At 42.3% G+C, this 17740-nt stretch overlaps 1 protein-coding gene across 1 annotated transcript in view; it reads right to left on the bottom strand.

Annotated features, from left to right (window-relative positions):
• Nucleotides 1-5752: 5752 nt before the first annotated feature.
• The window catches only part of RANBP9 (RAN binding protein 9), a 92877-nt gene continuing 80889 nt past the window's right edge, over nt 5753-17740 (bottom strand). Inside the window, exons 9-14 of the mRNA XM_088471639.1 lie at nt 17326-17417; nt 15398-15545; nt 12806-12927; nt 10635-10786; nt 8289-8400; nt 5753-7139 (exon numbers count right to left, since the gene is read on the bottom strand). Of these exons, the coding sequence (XP_088327765.1) occupies nt 7009-7139; nt 8289-8400; nt 10635-10786; nt 12806-12927; nt 15398-15545; nt 17326-17417 (757 nt within the window). The 3' untranslated portion in view covers nt 5753-7008. The remainder of the gene's footprint in view (nt 7140-8288; nt 8401-10634; nt 10787-12805; nt 12928-15397; nt 15546-17325; nt 17418-17740) is intronic.

Below are 17740 nucleotides of genomic sequence, written 5' to 3'. Positions count from 1 at the left end.
TATATTGTGTTTTAGAGGCAGGTGTATTGGACCGTTTTGATTTCCAAAGTTTGCTGCTATATTTATCTGAAGCTCCTTCCCAAATTAGTATTTTAGATGTAAAGAATCATTTTGCTAAGGCAGCTTATATAAAATATCCACCTGTTCAAAGTAAAATACCACTTCCACATGTAATCAGGGGGGGCGAGCGAAGCCACTTGGTCTTCTGATCAAGTGTTGTTCCTTTCCCTGCAGTTATGTGATGACGATAGGGCTTGACAGTGGGACAAAAGGAGGCATAAGGTCATGAGAAGAGGTAGCTTCCATGTTCTCTGTATTACAGATGTCAGTGACTGCTTAAGTAGCAACTCATTGTTTAATGCTGGAAGTGACTGCTGGTGGACAGTGGGAAGGGAGAGCAGTCACAGAGGTTTGTAGAAGAAGGGTAGCCGTCACGGTGAGAATAGTCTCTTCTATCCCTTTTATAGTGTCACATGAGACTAGGGGGGTATATTTACTAAAGTGTGGAGCTATTGCCCATAGCAACCAATCAGATTCTAGTATGATAATTTATCTAGCACCTTCTAGAAAAGTAGAATCTGATTGGTTGCTATGGGCAACAACTTCAGAGATGTGCAGAGAGCTCAATGGTTGGGGAGGCACTGACTAGTATCATAGCCAGAGTTACGGAATATACCAAACTATATACAATACAATCCATCCCTTTTGCAAGCAACACAGTTGTGGGCAGCATTCAGTCCTGAGATGAAACGACCAAGGAGGGCTCGCTCAGATGTTTACCCCCCCCCCCCCCCCCCCCATCCCATGCTATCTCCCAGCCTCTAGCAGATGATACGGACTCTAGGCTGGAGGGGAGTAAAAATAGGGAAGACTGAGAGCGGGCACAGACCCAGGGAGTGAGAGAGGATGGAACCAAATACTGTGTAGATAACAGAACCCTAGGGGCCCTAAAACTGAGAGTGGAATAGGGGTAAAGGGGAGTGGGAAAGGAGTCAGACTATGGATTGTGAGGGAAGAGAGTGAAGTGGGGGAAGCTAGAGAAGATCATCAGTAACTAAATAGATGTAAAATGTTTATAGCCGCTTTGGGGAAATGTTTAGGCATCAGATTGGGAGTTAGACCTCATGGGGCCCTAAGCAAGACACTGATTTGGGGCCCCTCTTCCTCAAGCAATCCACAACACTAATGAACAAGTAGAGCCACCCACCCCACAGCCTCTCGCCTCGCTCCCTGTGTGCCTTCAGCAGCCTGTCACCTGGATTTTGTGCCGCACCAGCAGTCAGAGCGGCTGCAGCCTTTGTTTTGAAAATGACAATGACCCATCATTTCAATCTGGTGCTGGTTGTGGACTATAGCAAGTGGGTGCTGGAAAAGTCAACTAACCCCCCCCTCCCCTCCCCTCCTGGACTATAGCAGATGGGTGCTGAAAACATGAGCCATGGAAAGCACCCAATATCCCCCTCCCACCACTCAACATCACCAGGCTGACCCTCACCTTCTGTTTGTTGTACTCTCACTCAGGACAGCATCAGCACCTCCGTTTTGTCTTGGCTCCTCTCCTCCAGCACTGCTCAGCTCTTTCAACTGAACTGAGGAACTCTGGAGCACCTGGTGCTGGGTTGAGGAGGGTGCTGGACGGCTGCTGTGCACTTCTCATGCTGCAATCATTCTCTCCCCATAGTGCTGCTGTCGACCAATCACACTGGCCGCTCCCAACAGACATCTCAGGCCACCAATCGCAGGCAGACTAGAGTGGGCTCAAGGCACCCCATCCCGCAATGAGGCAGATGTAATAGCTGCCTCCCCTGTTGCATTTTATTAGCAGTTTTATTGCCCACATCACGGCCCTGCTTGTTTCAGGGATGTTTGCAGAACGTTTTAAACTAAGGCTGGTGTCAGAAGTAAAGATGTGTCCTCAAAAGACCATACGGTGTGAGACTCTCAGGAGTAAACTTACTAAAGTGCAGGTTTTTAGCAGTGGAGATGTTGCCCATAGCAACCAGATTCTAGCTATTATTTTAAAATGTGCCAGGAGAGGTTCTCAAACTGTCCTCAGGACTCTAAATTGTTCACCTTTTCCAGGTCACCCAACAGCTGCACAGGTGTATTCATTACTCACTGACACATTTTAATAGATCCACAGGTGGAGCTAATTATTTCACTTGTGATTCTGTGAGGAGACCTGGAAAACATGCACTGTTTGGGGTCCTGTGGACAGAGTTTGAGAACCTGTGTGCTGATAATGAAATGAAGTAGAATCTGTTTGGTTGCTATGAGCAGCATCTCCCCTTCTAAAAACCTGCACTTTAGTAAATATACCCCTCAGAGGTGTAGTATACCATCTTTCTCTTTAACATTTGCACCTTATTAGCATTGCAGACCCAGGGCTTTACAACTCTCAGTACTAGATGTGCTGGGCTGTGACTTTAACTGCACTGGAATTCGTTTTAAACACGTAGAAAGTCACAGATGAAGCACAACAGAACTGTGAGAAATAGCTGCAGGATGGTAGCACTTCATATACAGATTCAGACTCAAACCCACACAGATATACAAATGCTGCACTTCAAGTTGTTCAGTGGAAAGTAGCTTTGTTTCTTCCAGTTTAATTTGTGCGAAAGACGCTCAGCGCGGCCAAGTCGTCCGGGATCTGGCACACCAAGAGGGACTGTTTGGCATGACTGAAGCCAAAGTCTATGAGGACATATGTACATATTGGAAACAATGCTATTTATGAGGAAGTGTCATAGAAGAGTATGGAACGCTTCCTGTGCTGATGGTAGCACTTCATCTATCTGCGCACATCCACATGCCGCTAATACTGAGCAATTGCACGATTACGACAGTGTAAATCGTACAATCGCTCAGTAATCGTGCACTTTTATGTCGGAAACGACCAGTGATGCGCTCTCCCGCTGGTCGTTTCTGACATCATCGGCTGAACATGCTGGACAATCTGATGATAACGTCAGGTTGAGCATGGTAGAGGATGACTGATGTGCCCACACTGATAGTTCAGTGTAGGCACAGCACAGACTGAAACGACTGCACGATTACAATGTCGTAATCGTGCAGTCGTTTTTGGTCTGCAAGTGGATGTGTGCCTTTAGAGTACTGAGAGCAAGTTGGGTGTAATTTAAATATAACGGCTGTATTAATAATATTGGGGGGATTTCAATTAACACCAAAATTTTTCGGGCAGATAAAACTACTTATTATATTTACCTGTTTTCAGGCAAATACATATAGGATCTGTGATAGCTCACTGACCTATGTGTTTTCACTGCGGCTCCCGATCACAGGGTCATTATCAGGTATTTGTTTTCTGAGCCTGCTGAGCTGAAAAACAATCCCCGATGAGGGCTGCTGGCATCCGCGCTTCAGGGCTAAATAAATAGACCCCGGGGGATCAATTAACAGCAGTACATTACCGCGGCTACCTGAACTCCCCCATTCCCAAAGTCTAATCCCTAAAATATTTAAATGCTATTACTACCGAGTTTATATATCTAGATTCTTTGTTTTTTTTAATTCCATTTAAATGTGCCTGGCTGGTGTTTGCCAGACCACAAGCCAGGTAATAAATGCTGATGTGCAGATATATATATATATATATTTTAGTGATATCTTCACTATACAATTTAATGTAATAAAGACCCCTCTAGTTATTATTTACAAGTAGACCCTCCCCATAAAAAAATAAATTGCTGCTCGACTTAGTCACAAATGTGTTACAGCCGCTCTGCCAGGTCATCTGGTCTAACAAGCACATTATTATTATGTATCTGTATATAATGATGCTCTTGGTGATACAGGGTCTATGTGTAGTGTGGTAAGCAGACAGTCTTTCCTTCGTTTACAGTAAAACAAATATGCAGATACCGGACAGTGGTAGAAACAACACATTTGAAAGCTGCTTTTATTATTTATTGAAGATAAACTGTCATTTTACAGACATCATCCTAAAGGGGCGGAAGCAATGTTAATTAGACTGCAACGGAATGGGATCCCGCCAGCGTCAGCCAGACAGAGGCAGGTAAGTCAGCTAATCCTCCCCCCCCCCCCCCACCCTTCCAAACCCTCCCTTAGGGGTGCCCAACAATAACCTCCCCCCAGCGGCAACTAACCCTAAACCCCTTCCTCTAGCCTAACCCTCCCCGGGGGGTGCCTAAACCTAACACCCCCTCCATGGCTAAGTGCTAGGGACAGCCGGACTCGCATCGATCGGTCCAGGGTGTTGTGCTCTATTAACAGATACATTAGACAGTTGGGGGACAGATGGGCAGGGAGGAGGGGGGGGGGTTTGCTAAGCTGAGTTTATAGCTAGTGACCTTGCGAATGATGGGTACAAAATACTAGTAGTACATACTGTATAAGAAAAAAAAAAAAACATATCTGTGTTAAACTTCAACGTATAACTGTGCTATAGTTCTGCTCCATGGATGGAGACCTCACATATTTTATTTATTTTTTACAGTTTAATACTTTATAACCTAACAGGCAATGACTTTGCTTTCACCCGATGGTCCTGAGGATTGCTTCCAGCAGAGACAGCGCAGAACCAGAAGGGTGGTTCCCGGAACTCCTAAAGGATTTTCCATCTCATGCTGAACAGAACTGATACCATCCAATCCTGAAAGCCCTGCTGGTAATAGCATTTTATTCATAAGAACTCTGGGTGGCTGCCCACCACATGTTTTTTCTTGTCATTCAAGATTTATGTATTGTATTTTATGTGTGTCTGCAATAAATGGTGTTACACTATATTTCTCTTCATGTGTTTTATGCTCCATACCATCCATTGTGGGAACATTGGAGGCTGGAACAGACAGTGAAAAGGAGAATACACAAGGATATATCTTGACACACAGCGTTTGGTGAATAGGATGAACTCTGATACACTACTTTACAAGGAATGGGATTTTTCCTTAGACTCTCAAGGTGGCCACACACATGGCGATCTGCACACGATCAGCTGATGTATACGATATCCCTTGAAACTCTCCCCGGCCGGTCTGCACACAATTTGGTATCCAATCTTCAAACAATCTCACCTGCATCCAGACTTTCACAATGATCACCTCCTAGATTGTCAGATCTGCCCTACTACACGGCAGATCTGATGAGGTGATGTGCGACCAGCGGGGACGCGCATCGCATCGTGAGTAGGGACTCACGATTTACTCACGATTTGGCCATATTTTACACAACCTGTCGTTCCAATGTGTCGGAATCAGCCAGATCGGATGAAATATCTCTATGTGTGTGGCCAGCTTTAGTGATAGGTTTTTTTTGCGCTGGTGGATTGGCACACCTGATTGGCATTGTGTCACAGGTGGTGGGGATCATCACAATAGGGTGTTTTATCCACTAGCAGCAGATTATTGTGCACACAGTTAACCTCACGTTGCTTACTATTTTGTGAATAGGCAGTTCTATTGTTTGGGCAGGTTTCCCGTCATTTTGTGGTCGGTGGTAAAACCGGCCATTAGTCATCTGCGGATACTATTCTTCTCTATGTGGAAAAATAGATTATTGGTCTGAAGTAAAGTTTTTCATCGCTTGCAAATAGCAAAGGGTCAGTTTGCAAAATAAACTGAAAAACAAAAAAAAAACCGACCTTTAGTAAATTTAGCCCTTAATCTACTACACACAGCAATTAATTAGGCACATTTATGTAACAAGACGAAAAACATAATAATGCAACACTGCGTAACTGTCTTAACTTGTAGAATGAACAATTTCACACAAATTGATGAAACATGTTTTATTCAGCAGGAAATGCTCCACAACATATATATGGTATTTAGGATACACAGTTTACATTCTTAAAGGGACATTATATAAATGCTGTTGAAAGATTCCCATTAATTTAGAAAGAGACATTACATTTGTTTCCGAATTAAATTTTTATTGGCAGATTAATTTAAGTACAGTTACATTTTTATTCAATATTTTAGCACTTAAAAATTAAAGTGTACAAAGGTGAAATTAAGATACCTAGAAATAGACTAAATATTTGGTTCTTTTCTATAAATAAATGATTAAAGACACACCAATCCCTATTTAATATAATGTGAAGAAGCCGTCCTTTCACGGGCAGAGCCGAGTCGAATTCTTCACGTCACATGTTGTGCTGACATGTTACAATAAAGAGATTATCACACAACAGGAAAAAAAAAAAACAATGACAGCCCATAGCGAGTACAAATGCTGAAGCTGGCCGTATCAACGCGTCCTAGGACTAGAGTTCAGGTGCATATTAAGAAAAAACAAAAACACTCCGTTCCTGGGCAATTCAAGTTTCACGACATAGGTGGGATATTCTGCAGTCTACACAAGATGTCTTAACTTTTGATGGTGCCCTTTGTAAGAAAATAGATGAACTAGAAGCAGATTGATGTCTACATGTTAGACATGCCAAGTGAAAATACACAACTGGCACACTGGCAGTCTTGCTCAGTAAAGTATTACATATGTCCTGTGATATCAGTCACAGTGCGTGCAGGTTCACAATAGATACATAACAGTTTGGCCAGTAAAGATCTGGAGACCACAGACTGCAAATAAAAAGCTAGGGTGCAGCTTGTAATCACTTGGATTCTTGCAGCACAGTGGTGACGTGTCTATAATGCGTCCCAAATAAAGGAAAGAGAAAAAACAAGACCAGGCTGCAAGCATTCCGCTTGTATACTAGTATCTTTTATCATTTGTATTCTATACTGTACCTCACATACTGGAAGAGGATTAACGTTATAGATTAATATAGTCAAATCAAAATATTGCTGGCATGTCAAACCAGAATTATATAGCAATATCCTCTTAAAAAGTGAATGAAATAATAATTAAAAAAAAAAAGCAATTTAAAGTCAATGATAAGAGACGTGCTTGTTACAAATGTAATAACTGAAACAAATAGAGTTTCAAGTAACTACAGCTGGTCTATGTGTCTTACAGTATTCCCATACTGCATATAGTCTGTTTACATTGACGTCTTCAACTGCATAGCTAATGTAAGTAATCGCCCAGCCTGGCAAATGCACAGGAGCCAATGCCCGAGTGGGCCATCATCTCTAAACACTGCGCAGCTTGTTCTAAAGCCAGGGAGAGCGGTGGCTGCTTTGGCAGGTTGTGTATATCTATGGGATTAAACAAACAAAATATGGTTAAGAACTTAGATAACCTGTAAACACGATTAAGTATTTGTAAATGGGGAATGTATGATTGTTATCAGTGCTAACTGCTCGGAATAAATTGCTATACAAAATGGTGCGAAACATAGAACAATGTCATTTCTTGCACTTTAGAAGACCAGATTCATTGCATGCATACTACAGTCTATGGGAATGGGAAAGACTGGGAATCTACGTGTAGGAGCTATATAATCTACAATGCAAATGTAAGAAAAGAAAAGCTCTGGAATACAAACTTAATCAATGTACATTCAGATGTGTAACATTGTGAGGGGGGAGCACAGACAACAGTCTTCTGTGCAAATCACACACACTGACAATGTTACATTGAATTTGGCAGCATTCCCAGACTGTTTCCATGGTAAACACGGCCAGGACATGACAAACTACTGTGTATAAAATCAGGCAGTGTGTATAAACTACATGTGCCTGTGCAGACTAGGCCGGGACATTGCATGGGGTAATGAAGACAGAACCTGAAGTGTATAAAGTAATGGAACCATTCAAAACATTAAAATTTTCAACCATCTGAATCACTGCTGCACAGTGCAGTTATTATAGGTAGTGACGGGAAGTCGACGGATGAAATCCCAACCGCCGGCTTCCCGACTGTCTAATCCCGGCAAGTGTCTAATGACAGGCGTGAAATCCCGACGTCTGTCATTAGACCTACGCCGGGAGCCCGACACCCGGCAGACCGATTGGAAGTAAACCGGGTGCGGCAAGCAGCGAGGGGGAGGTGGGTTAGGTTAGGGGCGCCCGGGGGGGACTTAGGGTTAGGCACCCCCCCGGGAGGGTTAGGTTAGGGGAAGGAGGGTTTAGGCAATCCCGGGAGACTTAGGCTTCGGGGAAGGGGGGGGGGGGGGCGGGTTTAGGCACTTAGAGGGGTTAGGGTCGGGGGGGCTGGGGAAATTAGGTTAGCGATACTTACCAAAAGGACGATCAGGATTTTTACCTCCGCTGGGCTGCCGCTTTCGGCATGCAGCCGGCGGTAAATCATACAGATTCCGTAGTGACAACACAATGAATTGAAAGATTTTGTCTGGGCAACTCAAAGAGTACTTCTGTGTGTAGGAGCATTGTCACAGTTCTTACCTAGTATTGCACTATTGAGGGATGAGCACACGTGCTCCCTCTGTATAGGATCAAGCTGGTAACCCACTGGGCTGTTCCAGGGATCTGAATATGCCAATAGACTAAATGCATCCTGTTGAAAGTGGGAATAAAAAAACAAAAAACACACAATATATTTATATATTGTAACAGTAGTTTATAAAAAGATAATTGGAGCAGGGGGTGTGACATATCTGGTCGACTGTCACATGTCAACTTGTTAGTTATGTCAACATGAATATTATAGTGATATTGCTAGCATGACAACATGGTAGGGTTGTCATTAAGGTCAGAATTACAGAAAATAAACTAAGTCTCCTGGAAATATCGACAATATAACAAATCTGCAATCATCGAATGACTTATTGTGAAAAAGTAATAAGCCAGAAAGTGTGCTTATCGTTTAACAAAATCTGAATGGTGTTAGCAGATAACGTAGGGAAAATCAACTTTTAACTACGATATCTGCATTCATACATACCAAGGTTCAATGTAAGTGTCAAATAGCGCTGCTTATAGTGCATTTGGCACTTACCACCTCATCTTACATCTACCCCATAGTCTCCATGTAGCCCATTGCATCCGCAATTTGCTTGCAATTAAGTTAGGCCAAATGTGCTTACAGTATTGGTAGAATGAATAGGTGGGTAGACAAAATTTGCCCACAAGTATATATGTTTAGCGTACATGACACCTAAGCTGGGTACACACTGGAGCGGTGTTGGGCCAATTTGCCATTTCATAACGTTAAATCGCCTACATTGCTCAGTGTGCATCGGCGATTGCATTCTCCTACGGTCGCTAGTGACGGTGGCTAGGGTTAATGTGCTGCACATAAAATCTGACAACACCGCTAACGTTACTGAAGGACGGAACAGTGACCGTTCTGTTGTTCATTAACTCGTTCAAGTGTGGACGGGCAATCCCCGTTCAAGGGCATCAATCAGTGTGTACCCATCTTTAAACTGCACACACATCCCTAGTGGCTTTAAAAGTAATGGCGGGTTTAGTCCACAGCATTGGACTACTTTCCCTTATTTCCGTTCATTTCAGGAGGCTGTGTGCAGATAACAGTTGAGTTCTGGCCTCATAGGACTTCATTAGGTGGGTTAAAACATGTCTTCAACAGGCCTGTGATCTAGTGAAAATAGATCAAAAGTGGACCTTATAAATAAACTCAGTGGAGGAATCAATTCTGCACTTTGAGTCAATTAGTAATTCTGACTAAACACCACTATCAATTCCCTGAGAAGCAAATGCTGTTACTCACCTCTAAGGAATTGATACGCTCATTACCCAGAATACTGATTCAGTTTACTCAATACTGGAATATTGCCTGTTTGGACCAGGGGAGTTTCTAGAGAGGAGGGGGGCCGTGTGCAGTCTCCGCCACGGACCCCCTCCTCTCTGTCCGGCGGCCGGCAGTGCACTGAGCTATGCGCGGCCAGCGCCGGAGTTATAGACCCTGGGCATTAGAGTGCGGCCAGAGTCTATAGAGTATGTGCAGGTCACCGGGAAAATGGCCATGGCGGCCATTTTCCCTGTACTGCGCATGCGCAAACGATGGGAAAATTACCGCGGTGGCCATTTTCCAGTCATCTTTACAGCGCCGGACTCCCGCGCCGGTGTGGGACTCCGGAGAGGTATGTAATACTATGGGTGCAGGGTGTGCTGTGCGAGGCCCCCCTGGACCCAGGGGCCCAGTTGCCCCACACACCCTGCACCCATTATAGATACGCCCCTGGTTTGGACATGTATGCGGATAGATTGGAGGGAATGGGAGCGGGCACATAGTAAGATTTGCTCAGCTTTGTGGGTGTCTAGTGTACATGGAACCATACTGGACAGGAACCAGCATAAACTGCACACCCCCAGCCCTATAGAGTGGTCAGCAGCAGCTGGAGATCATGGAATTACACCTATTTGAGCCAGGGGACTTTTCTCAGAAATATCTTGATTTCTGAACTTACTTAATTTCATTGTAAAATGCTCTACCGAAGTGTACCACACTACAATTAGGGCTGTGTCTGTTATCAGCACTCACACAACTACATGGTTCTGACCTCTGGTTTCCACAGTGCCGACTTTTAAGCAGAGGACATTGCACACACATTGATAGAAAAGTTCTATACATGATAAAAAAATAAATAAGAGACAAGACAATAGCAGCTTCCTGTAGGTCATCCTACAGTTTATATTTACCAACAGCAGAGAGATCAGATTTCTAGAGCTGTAAGATGAGACGACAAGTGAATCCCTGGAGTAATAAGTACATACTGTACGTATAGGGAGACATACCCCCACCCATGGCTCACACAGTAGAAGTACCTTTAACATATTTTTGTTAGTGGCATTTTTCCCTCGTTCTCTTCTTAGTTGCTCGCTCATAGCCTGTAGCTCTCTCCCAAAACAGATCATTCTCTCCACAGCGGCCTGGCTCCCTCCGCACAGCTGGCGTCTGACCTGAGTTGAATCTACCTCTGCAACAAAAGCAAATTATTCATGTAACACTGCTGCATCATAATGCACCCCCAGAGACTATGGTGTAAAAAAGCACAAGCCAATGCACGTGGTGCCGCTATGCTTAAAACACAAGTTGATCCAACAGGATAAAAGGCATCTCATAACATTCACAAAAATATCATTAATGCTTCTCTACTATGGCAGGAGTTCAAATACTTGATATCTAACTTTATCTTATCTGACATACTACTATTTTATCAGCCAATCTGAAATGAATGCCATGGCACAGCCCATTGTACATATGCAGGTGTCACTGGACTTTAATCCCTGCTGCCATATGTATTTAGGGTCCCTGCACTGCAGCAGCACTTAGTGACCAGCTGTCTTCATCAGCCTCAAGTCCCAGAGCAACAGCCGTGAACCAGGTGGCATAGTCCCAGGCCACAGTATCACTGTCATTCGTTATCGCCTACGGCAACAACATCTTACTGGCTTGCTCTCCCTTCTCTATTCTCTGATTTTAGCTGCTGGATAGAGAAAACCATAATAGTTTACAAAGTACATAATGAACCAATATATAAATTACATTTTAAGAAAATTACCACATAAAATCCCATTAGGTAGCATTTAAGAAATTGTGGCCAGTAAAGTTTTGGGATCATTTTCCGTGGCTTCTGATCTATTCTATATGCTACAAGGAGAGCAATAGTTTGTGGGTGTGAATAAACTACATCTGCCAGTCTCATGAGCTTAGAATTTTACAAATATATTTACGAAGGTGGTTCAATAAGTAAAGTAACAAGACCTCTCACATGTGTTATGTTCTAATTTCTCACTAGGCCAGAGCAGGGAGACCACTGCTTCCCCTCACGGTCATTAGACTGTGCCTCATATCAGTCATACTGTCCTAACATCAGTTGTAAGATGGCAGGGCTGGAGGAAACATGGTTAAACATTGAGGAGTGTAGTTTGATCAGATTTGTACGTCTGAAGGGCACATCGGCAGCTAAAATTTATCACCAATTTGTAGAGGTGTATGGTAATAACGTCATGTCACGGAAACAGGTTTGGTGCACTGCCTTTGATAACAGCAGGACAGACGTTCAAGATGAGCAGCGATCTGGCTGGCCAAGCACGTCCACCACAGATGACAATTTGTGCCGCATTGAAGGTCTGATTCAGGAGGACAGACGCATTTATTGAAATTGCCTGCTAACTGAACAACTCAGTGGGTACTGTGCACAACATCGTTCATGAGCAACTGGGGTCCGGAAAAAAAAAAAAAAAGTGTATTCACGCTGGGTACCGAAGCAACGCACAGAAGTTCAAAAAACCTATAGGATGGGATTGTCTCTTGTTCACTTGACGCGGTACCTTAAGGAGGAAGTACAGTTCCTGCAACGTAACGTTACAGGCAATGAAACATGCGTGAATCATGTGACACAGAATATGAAGCAAGCATCCATGACATGGTAACACGCATCGTCCCCACCTTCAAAGAAATTCAAAACAACTCCATCAGCAAATATAGTCATGGCGACCGTGTTTTGGGAGCACAAGGGTTTGCTTCTCGTTGATTTCCTCTCCAAGGGAGATACTGTGCATGCTGACCACTATTGTGACACATTGAGCTGGTTGTGGAGGGCAATTCATTGAAAACGACCAGGGTTGTTGTGAACAGGCGTCGTATATGTACGAGTTGTTACCTTATTATTGAACCACCCTCATATATCAGTCATATAAGCCAACATGTATTTTAAGTTTAGAAGTCCTATAAATATTGAAATTGCCTATCAGATGATCTTTTCTTCCCCCTGTACCCACTCAGTAACAAAGTAACCATACAGCAAAGCCAAAATAATAGAACATATTCCTCACATCTATATGTACAGTATGTTTGTCTACACAGACATTATTGCAGTCCACTGTGGAGTGCTTGGAAAACAGTTAATGGCGTGCAAGTGGTTAGAGCTGCATACTAAGTACATAACATAACTGTCACTAATTTCTGGAATGTAATGAATATTAGAGCAAACCCATTTCTGTGTCACATTCTTCCAATTCATTGTCATGCTTTGTGCTGCCATTGAGAAATCCATTAGATGAGGCTGCTGCAAAACCATTGGAATAGTGATCAGTCTCCATTTCTACATCATTGCTGGGGACACAAAACATACTTTATTGGTAACATCTAAACCACAGGCACAATCCTCATTTTCAATTGCAAACTAAATACAAAGAAAACAGAATATACTTTTCTACTAACAAAACAAGCATTTCAAGAAGCAGGTACAGGATAATAAAACTCCCAATATTTCCATGCAGACTCCCACATAGTAGTAATTGTACCCCTGCCCCCTCCCCCTTCAATTTTCTGATCAGTGCTTCATTGCTTCCACACATACTGTATACAGTAGCCGTCCACATTATTGGCTGTACAGATATGAAAGTGTCAATAGATTGTATGCATTGACATAGAAACATAGAATTTGATGGCAGATAAGACCCACTTGGCCCATCTAGTCTGCCCCATTTTTATACATATTGTTACCTCAACCCTTATGGATCCTTACTTCTTCTGAAGGATATCCTTATGTCTATCCCATGCATGTTTAAATTGCTCTGTCTTAGCCTCTACCACCTCTGATGGGAGGCTATTCCACTTATGCACTACCCTTTCTGTGAAGTAACTGTTCCTAAAATTTCCCCTGAACCTACCACCCTCCAGTTTTAGAACATGTCCTCTGGTTCTAATACTTCTCTTTCTTTGAAGAATGTCTCCTTCCTTTACCTTGTTAAAACCCTTTATATATTTGAACGTTTCTATCATGTCCCCCATATCCCTTCTCTGCTCCAAACTATACATATTAAGATCTTTTAGTCTTTCCTGGTACGTTCTGTGGTGTACACAGTATTCGAGATGAGGACATACCAATGACCTATACAGTGGTATTATCACTTCTTTCTTTCTGCTACTGATTCCGCTCCCTATGCCAATCTACAGACCAGATCAGGTTGGGTGGGAAGACACTGCGGTGCATAACGTCCATCAAACAAAAACAGAAGTGAAACCTTTTTCATACCTCAACAGTATAAATGATCTAACATTTGTATCTTAATATTTTTCTATGTACTTCTATGAGTTTGTGTGGCTACCAGCTTCTCCATCAGTAGCCCCAAGCTCAACACCCCAAAGAAACAACACTATTTTTGTTATTTATTGAACATTTGCAGTGCCCATTGCTCCATATAATAGAATAGGTGACATGACAGGTACATGGGGAGAGACACTAAGCCTTGGAGCGAGAAAGTGGAGAGAGATAAAGGACCAAAACAATCAGCTTCCAACTGTCAGTTTACAGGCTGTGGCCCATATTCAATTTGAGGCGAAAAGCCGGAATCGTCGAAAAAGTTTTGCCGATGCCGTCATTTCGCCAGGCGGAAAGTCAATGCAATGTAATAGGCGGAAAAGTTTCGCCTATGAATAGCAGGCAGAAAAAAGTGTAGAATTGGGGTTTTTTTCTGGTTCAAAGTTGCAGGAACCCCCGTGCAGCATTCAGATAGTCCCCCAGAGGTAAACTGTGTCAAATGTTAAAAAAAAAAAAAAAAAAAAAAAGTTAAGAACACCCCCCAAAAAATCACTGTCAATTTGGGGGCGAAAAAAAAAAAGTTGGGGAACAAAGTTAAAAACTAGCAAACTAGACTCTAGGGGGGGTCCCCAAGTATGCCCCAGGTGCTTTTATCATTGCAGGTGCGTGCGGCAGGTGGATTTTTCACAATTTATTAAGTTAACTTCAGCAACTTATAAATATGCTGGCCTCCTTTTCAAGTACCCCAAAATTGCTGGGATAAGTTATTTTCTGCAAAAAAACCTCCTGAATACTATTCTTCACCACTTATACAAAAACGCTATTTAGCAGCTATTGAGCCCGTTAAAAAAAACACCAAATACCTGCAGCAAGCCAAATCGGGGGGGGGGGGGCTTACCATAGGGAACCCACATGTCAGAGCATCTATTGGGGGGTGTCAGGCGGATCCCCCCAAATCTGACATGACTTACCACTTTTTTAAGTTTCGCCGGGTCCAGTTCTCGCGTGCTTTCAAATTGAATATGGGGATAGGCGGGCAATACTTTTCCGCCTACAAAACACGCGATGTAGACGAAAAGTCTGGGAGGCGGAAAAGTATCGCGGGTCCGCTCAAATTGAATACGGCTCTGTGTTTGAAAAATGGCAGTCAGGAGATGATTGGGTGGTCCTTTAGCTCTCTCCAAGGCTTAGTACATCTACACCACAATTAGCTGCAGAACTTTCCTTACAAGTCCTCTTGGGAAAGTTGCCAAATAAAAACAGAATACTGTATATAAAGGCGTGCTTTAACTTCTCTAGTTATTATCCGCCCAGTACATTTATTCCTCAGCAGTGAACAATATACCACAACCAAACTGAATGATGTGTATACCTATACTGTATTACTATTAAGCCTTACTTGTAAGGTTATCTTTTGGTAAGTCAGCGAGATGAGGTGCACACCAGGCTGTTATGCAAGAGCTGCACATATTCAAGCTGACAGTTCACAGAAACTGTTACTAACAGACAGACTGTTTACGCTCATTGACAACTCCTTACCTGGTGTAGCTGTTAAGTTGTTGTGATATTGTCATGTTTATACTGTTGAGTTCTGTTACATTAAGGCTGGAAGGCTGGTGCTTACTACGACTGTGGGACTGGTGAGCTTTGTTTGATATTACACCATTACTGCAATTGCTATCCGAACCTAAATAGATAAAAAACAAAAACAAATGCTAAATACAGGTAAAAGGAAACAAAACGTTAAACTATCACATTAAAAAAAAAAAAAAAAACTCCAAAAAATATATATTTTGTATAATTGCATTTTTTTTCCTTTCATAACATAATTTACAGATTAAAATAATAGCTTAAGACGCATCTTTATTTCTTCTCTCGTGTGGTGGATACAGGCATAGAGATAGTGGCACACTATAGAGTAACACAGTGCTTGTGCATATAGCGTATACAGATGAAGCAGGGATGGGGGAAACAGAGAATGCTCTACTGTCCCCACTCCTGCTTGGTCATCCGTCTCTCTTAAGTGACCGTGTCCGGCACAGGCATTATGCTAATCCATACAAATTCTCTCTGTGCTCGGATTGTGAGATAGAAAGACAGACAGACAATATTTATGGGTACATGATACTTGATGCTTCAATAAAAACTTGTTTAAAAAAGAAGAAAAATACAGCAGTAATTTGATAGCAGAAATAAAATAATTCATGTTATTTGGATTTAATGCCATCTTAATCAGTGTGACTTGTGCTACAAATGAAAGAAATGTGATGAATTATACAAATCTTAGCAACTTAACCTATGCACGGGGGGCGATTTATTTATATGTAAGATCCTGTAGTAAACTTGCATGGTGGGTTTTTGCACAGAAAATGACAATTACGTTACCAAAAATGTCACTTGATTATTACCATAAATATCACTAACAACCCATAGAAATACATTGCGCAAGGATTCTACGGAAACACAAAGTTAATTGAATCAGCCCCTTAGTGAAAGCCGTCGTTCTGTGAGATCAACTGGTATTCACAAGGCCACCGCCATATACATTTTCAAGAAAGGAGTACTTCATGAATATTTGTTCATAAAGTGCATCCGTGTTGTTACTGCTTCCTATTGACTTAAAATACATACTGGTGAATATTGGATTTATTTCACTAGTGGTTATCTCCACTATAGTGTAAAGTGGTGAGCACACTGTAACTGATTTATGCACAAGTCAGCACAAACTATGATGAGTAGGAACATTACATACTGGCTCCAAGTATCTCCAAAAATGACCTCAATGCCGCATAATGATCCAATCGTTAAATAAACTTGATCATTATCCGACATGTTCAGAAATGCATTTGAAAGATGATCACACAAGGCCTGAAAACCCATGTGTGTGAAGTCACCTTAATACAGCACTAATTAGCCTGTCAGTGGTTCCCAAACTTTTTTGAATCACGGCAACCTAGTGCATCAGAATTGTTTTCATGGCACCCCTAAGCCAGAAGTTTGTCATTGAGAAATTCTGAAAAAAATGTAGTGAAGTAGTACAGTGATATAAATTGTGCTTACCCGTCATCCTTAGGTTTAGTTATGTGGTGGTGGACAAGTCTGTGCTTCTGTTTGGGCACATATTTACATTACATTGACCATAAAGAATGTGATTTGGTGCTGGACCACCAACCTGAGGCAACCCTGCTAGTGCCCAGAAGGCACTCCAGGGTGCCGCAGCACACAGTTTGGGAACCACTGGCATAAATGCCCTAGCACTTCCATCTGAATTTTGTCCAATCTACATGTGTGACGTATTGGATATGAATTCTGTTACAGAACAAATTAGTGAAAATTGTTACTAAAACATATTTACATACACTAAAAATGTACATTTGTAACCACTTCTAAACGGAATCTTCTCCATCACTACTAAAAAGAACGGGACATTGAAGGCAGATACATTATTTGGCAATGACCTACTGTACCTGAGTAACTGTCTTGTGATTTAGGACTGCGACCTCCCAGGCATCTCACTTCACTGTCTGTCCCATTCACCATTTCTATGAACTGCCTTACTCTGAAAAGGATTATATTAAAGAGACAATAAAAAATAATGGATTGAACAAAAACAGATGAATAAGGTTTTACTTGGACAAAACTGGAAGTATAGTATGGGGTGGAAGTACAGGAAGCATTTTAAGTACAGTGGTTGGTACAGTTTAAAGCAGTTTTATGAACACAATAGAAACCCTTTCAAATATGAAAGCCTGCTGTCATCTCTTCTACTTTTCCCATTTGACACCTCTACCCAAGGACTGTAATACCCCTTTTACACTGACCTGAAAACCCCGGGTTGTTGCACATGAACGCGCATCAACCCGGAATTTTTGTCGGTGTAAA

The sequence above is a fragment of the Taudactylus pleione genome, unplaced genomic scaffold, assembly GCF_031769625.1.
Source record: "Taudactylus pleione unplaced genomic scaffold, aTauple2 ptg000116l, whole genome shotgun sequence".
NCBI lineage: Eukaryota > Metazoa > Chordata > Amphibia > Anura > Myobatrachidae > Taudactylus > Taudactylus pleione.
This window is presented reverse-complemented; position numbering and strand designations above follow the sequence as displayed.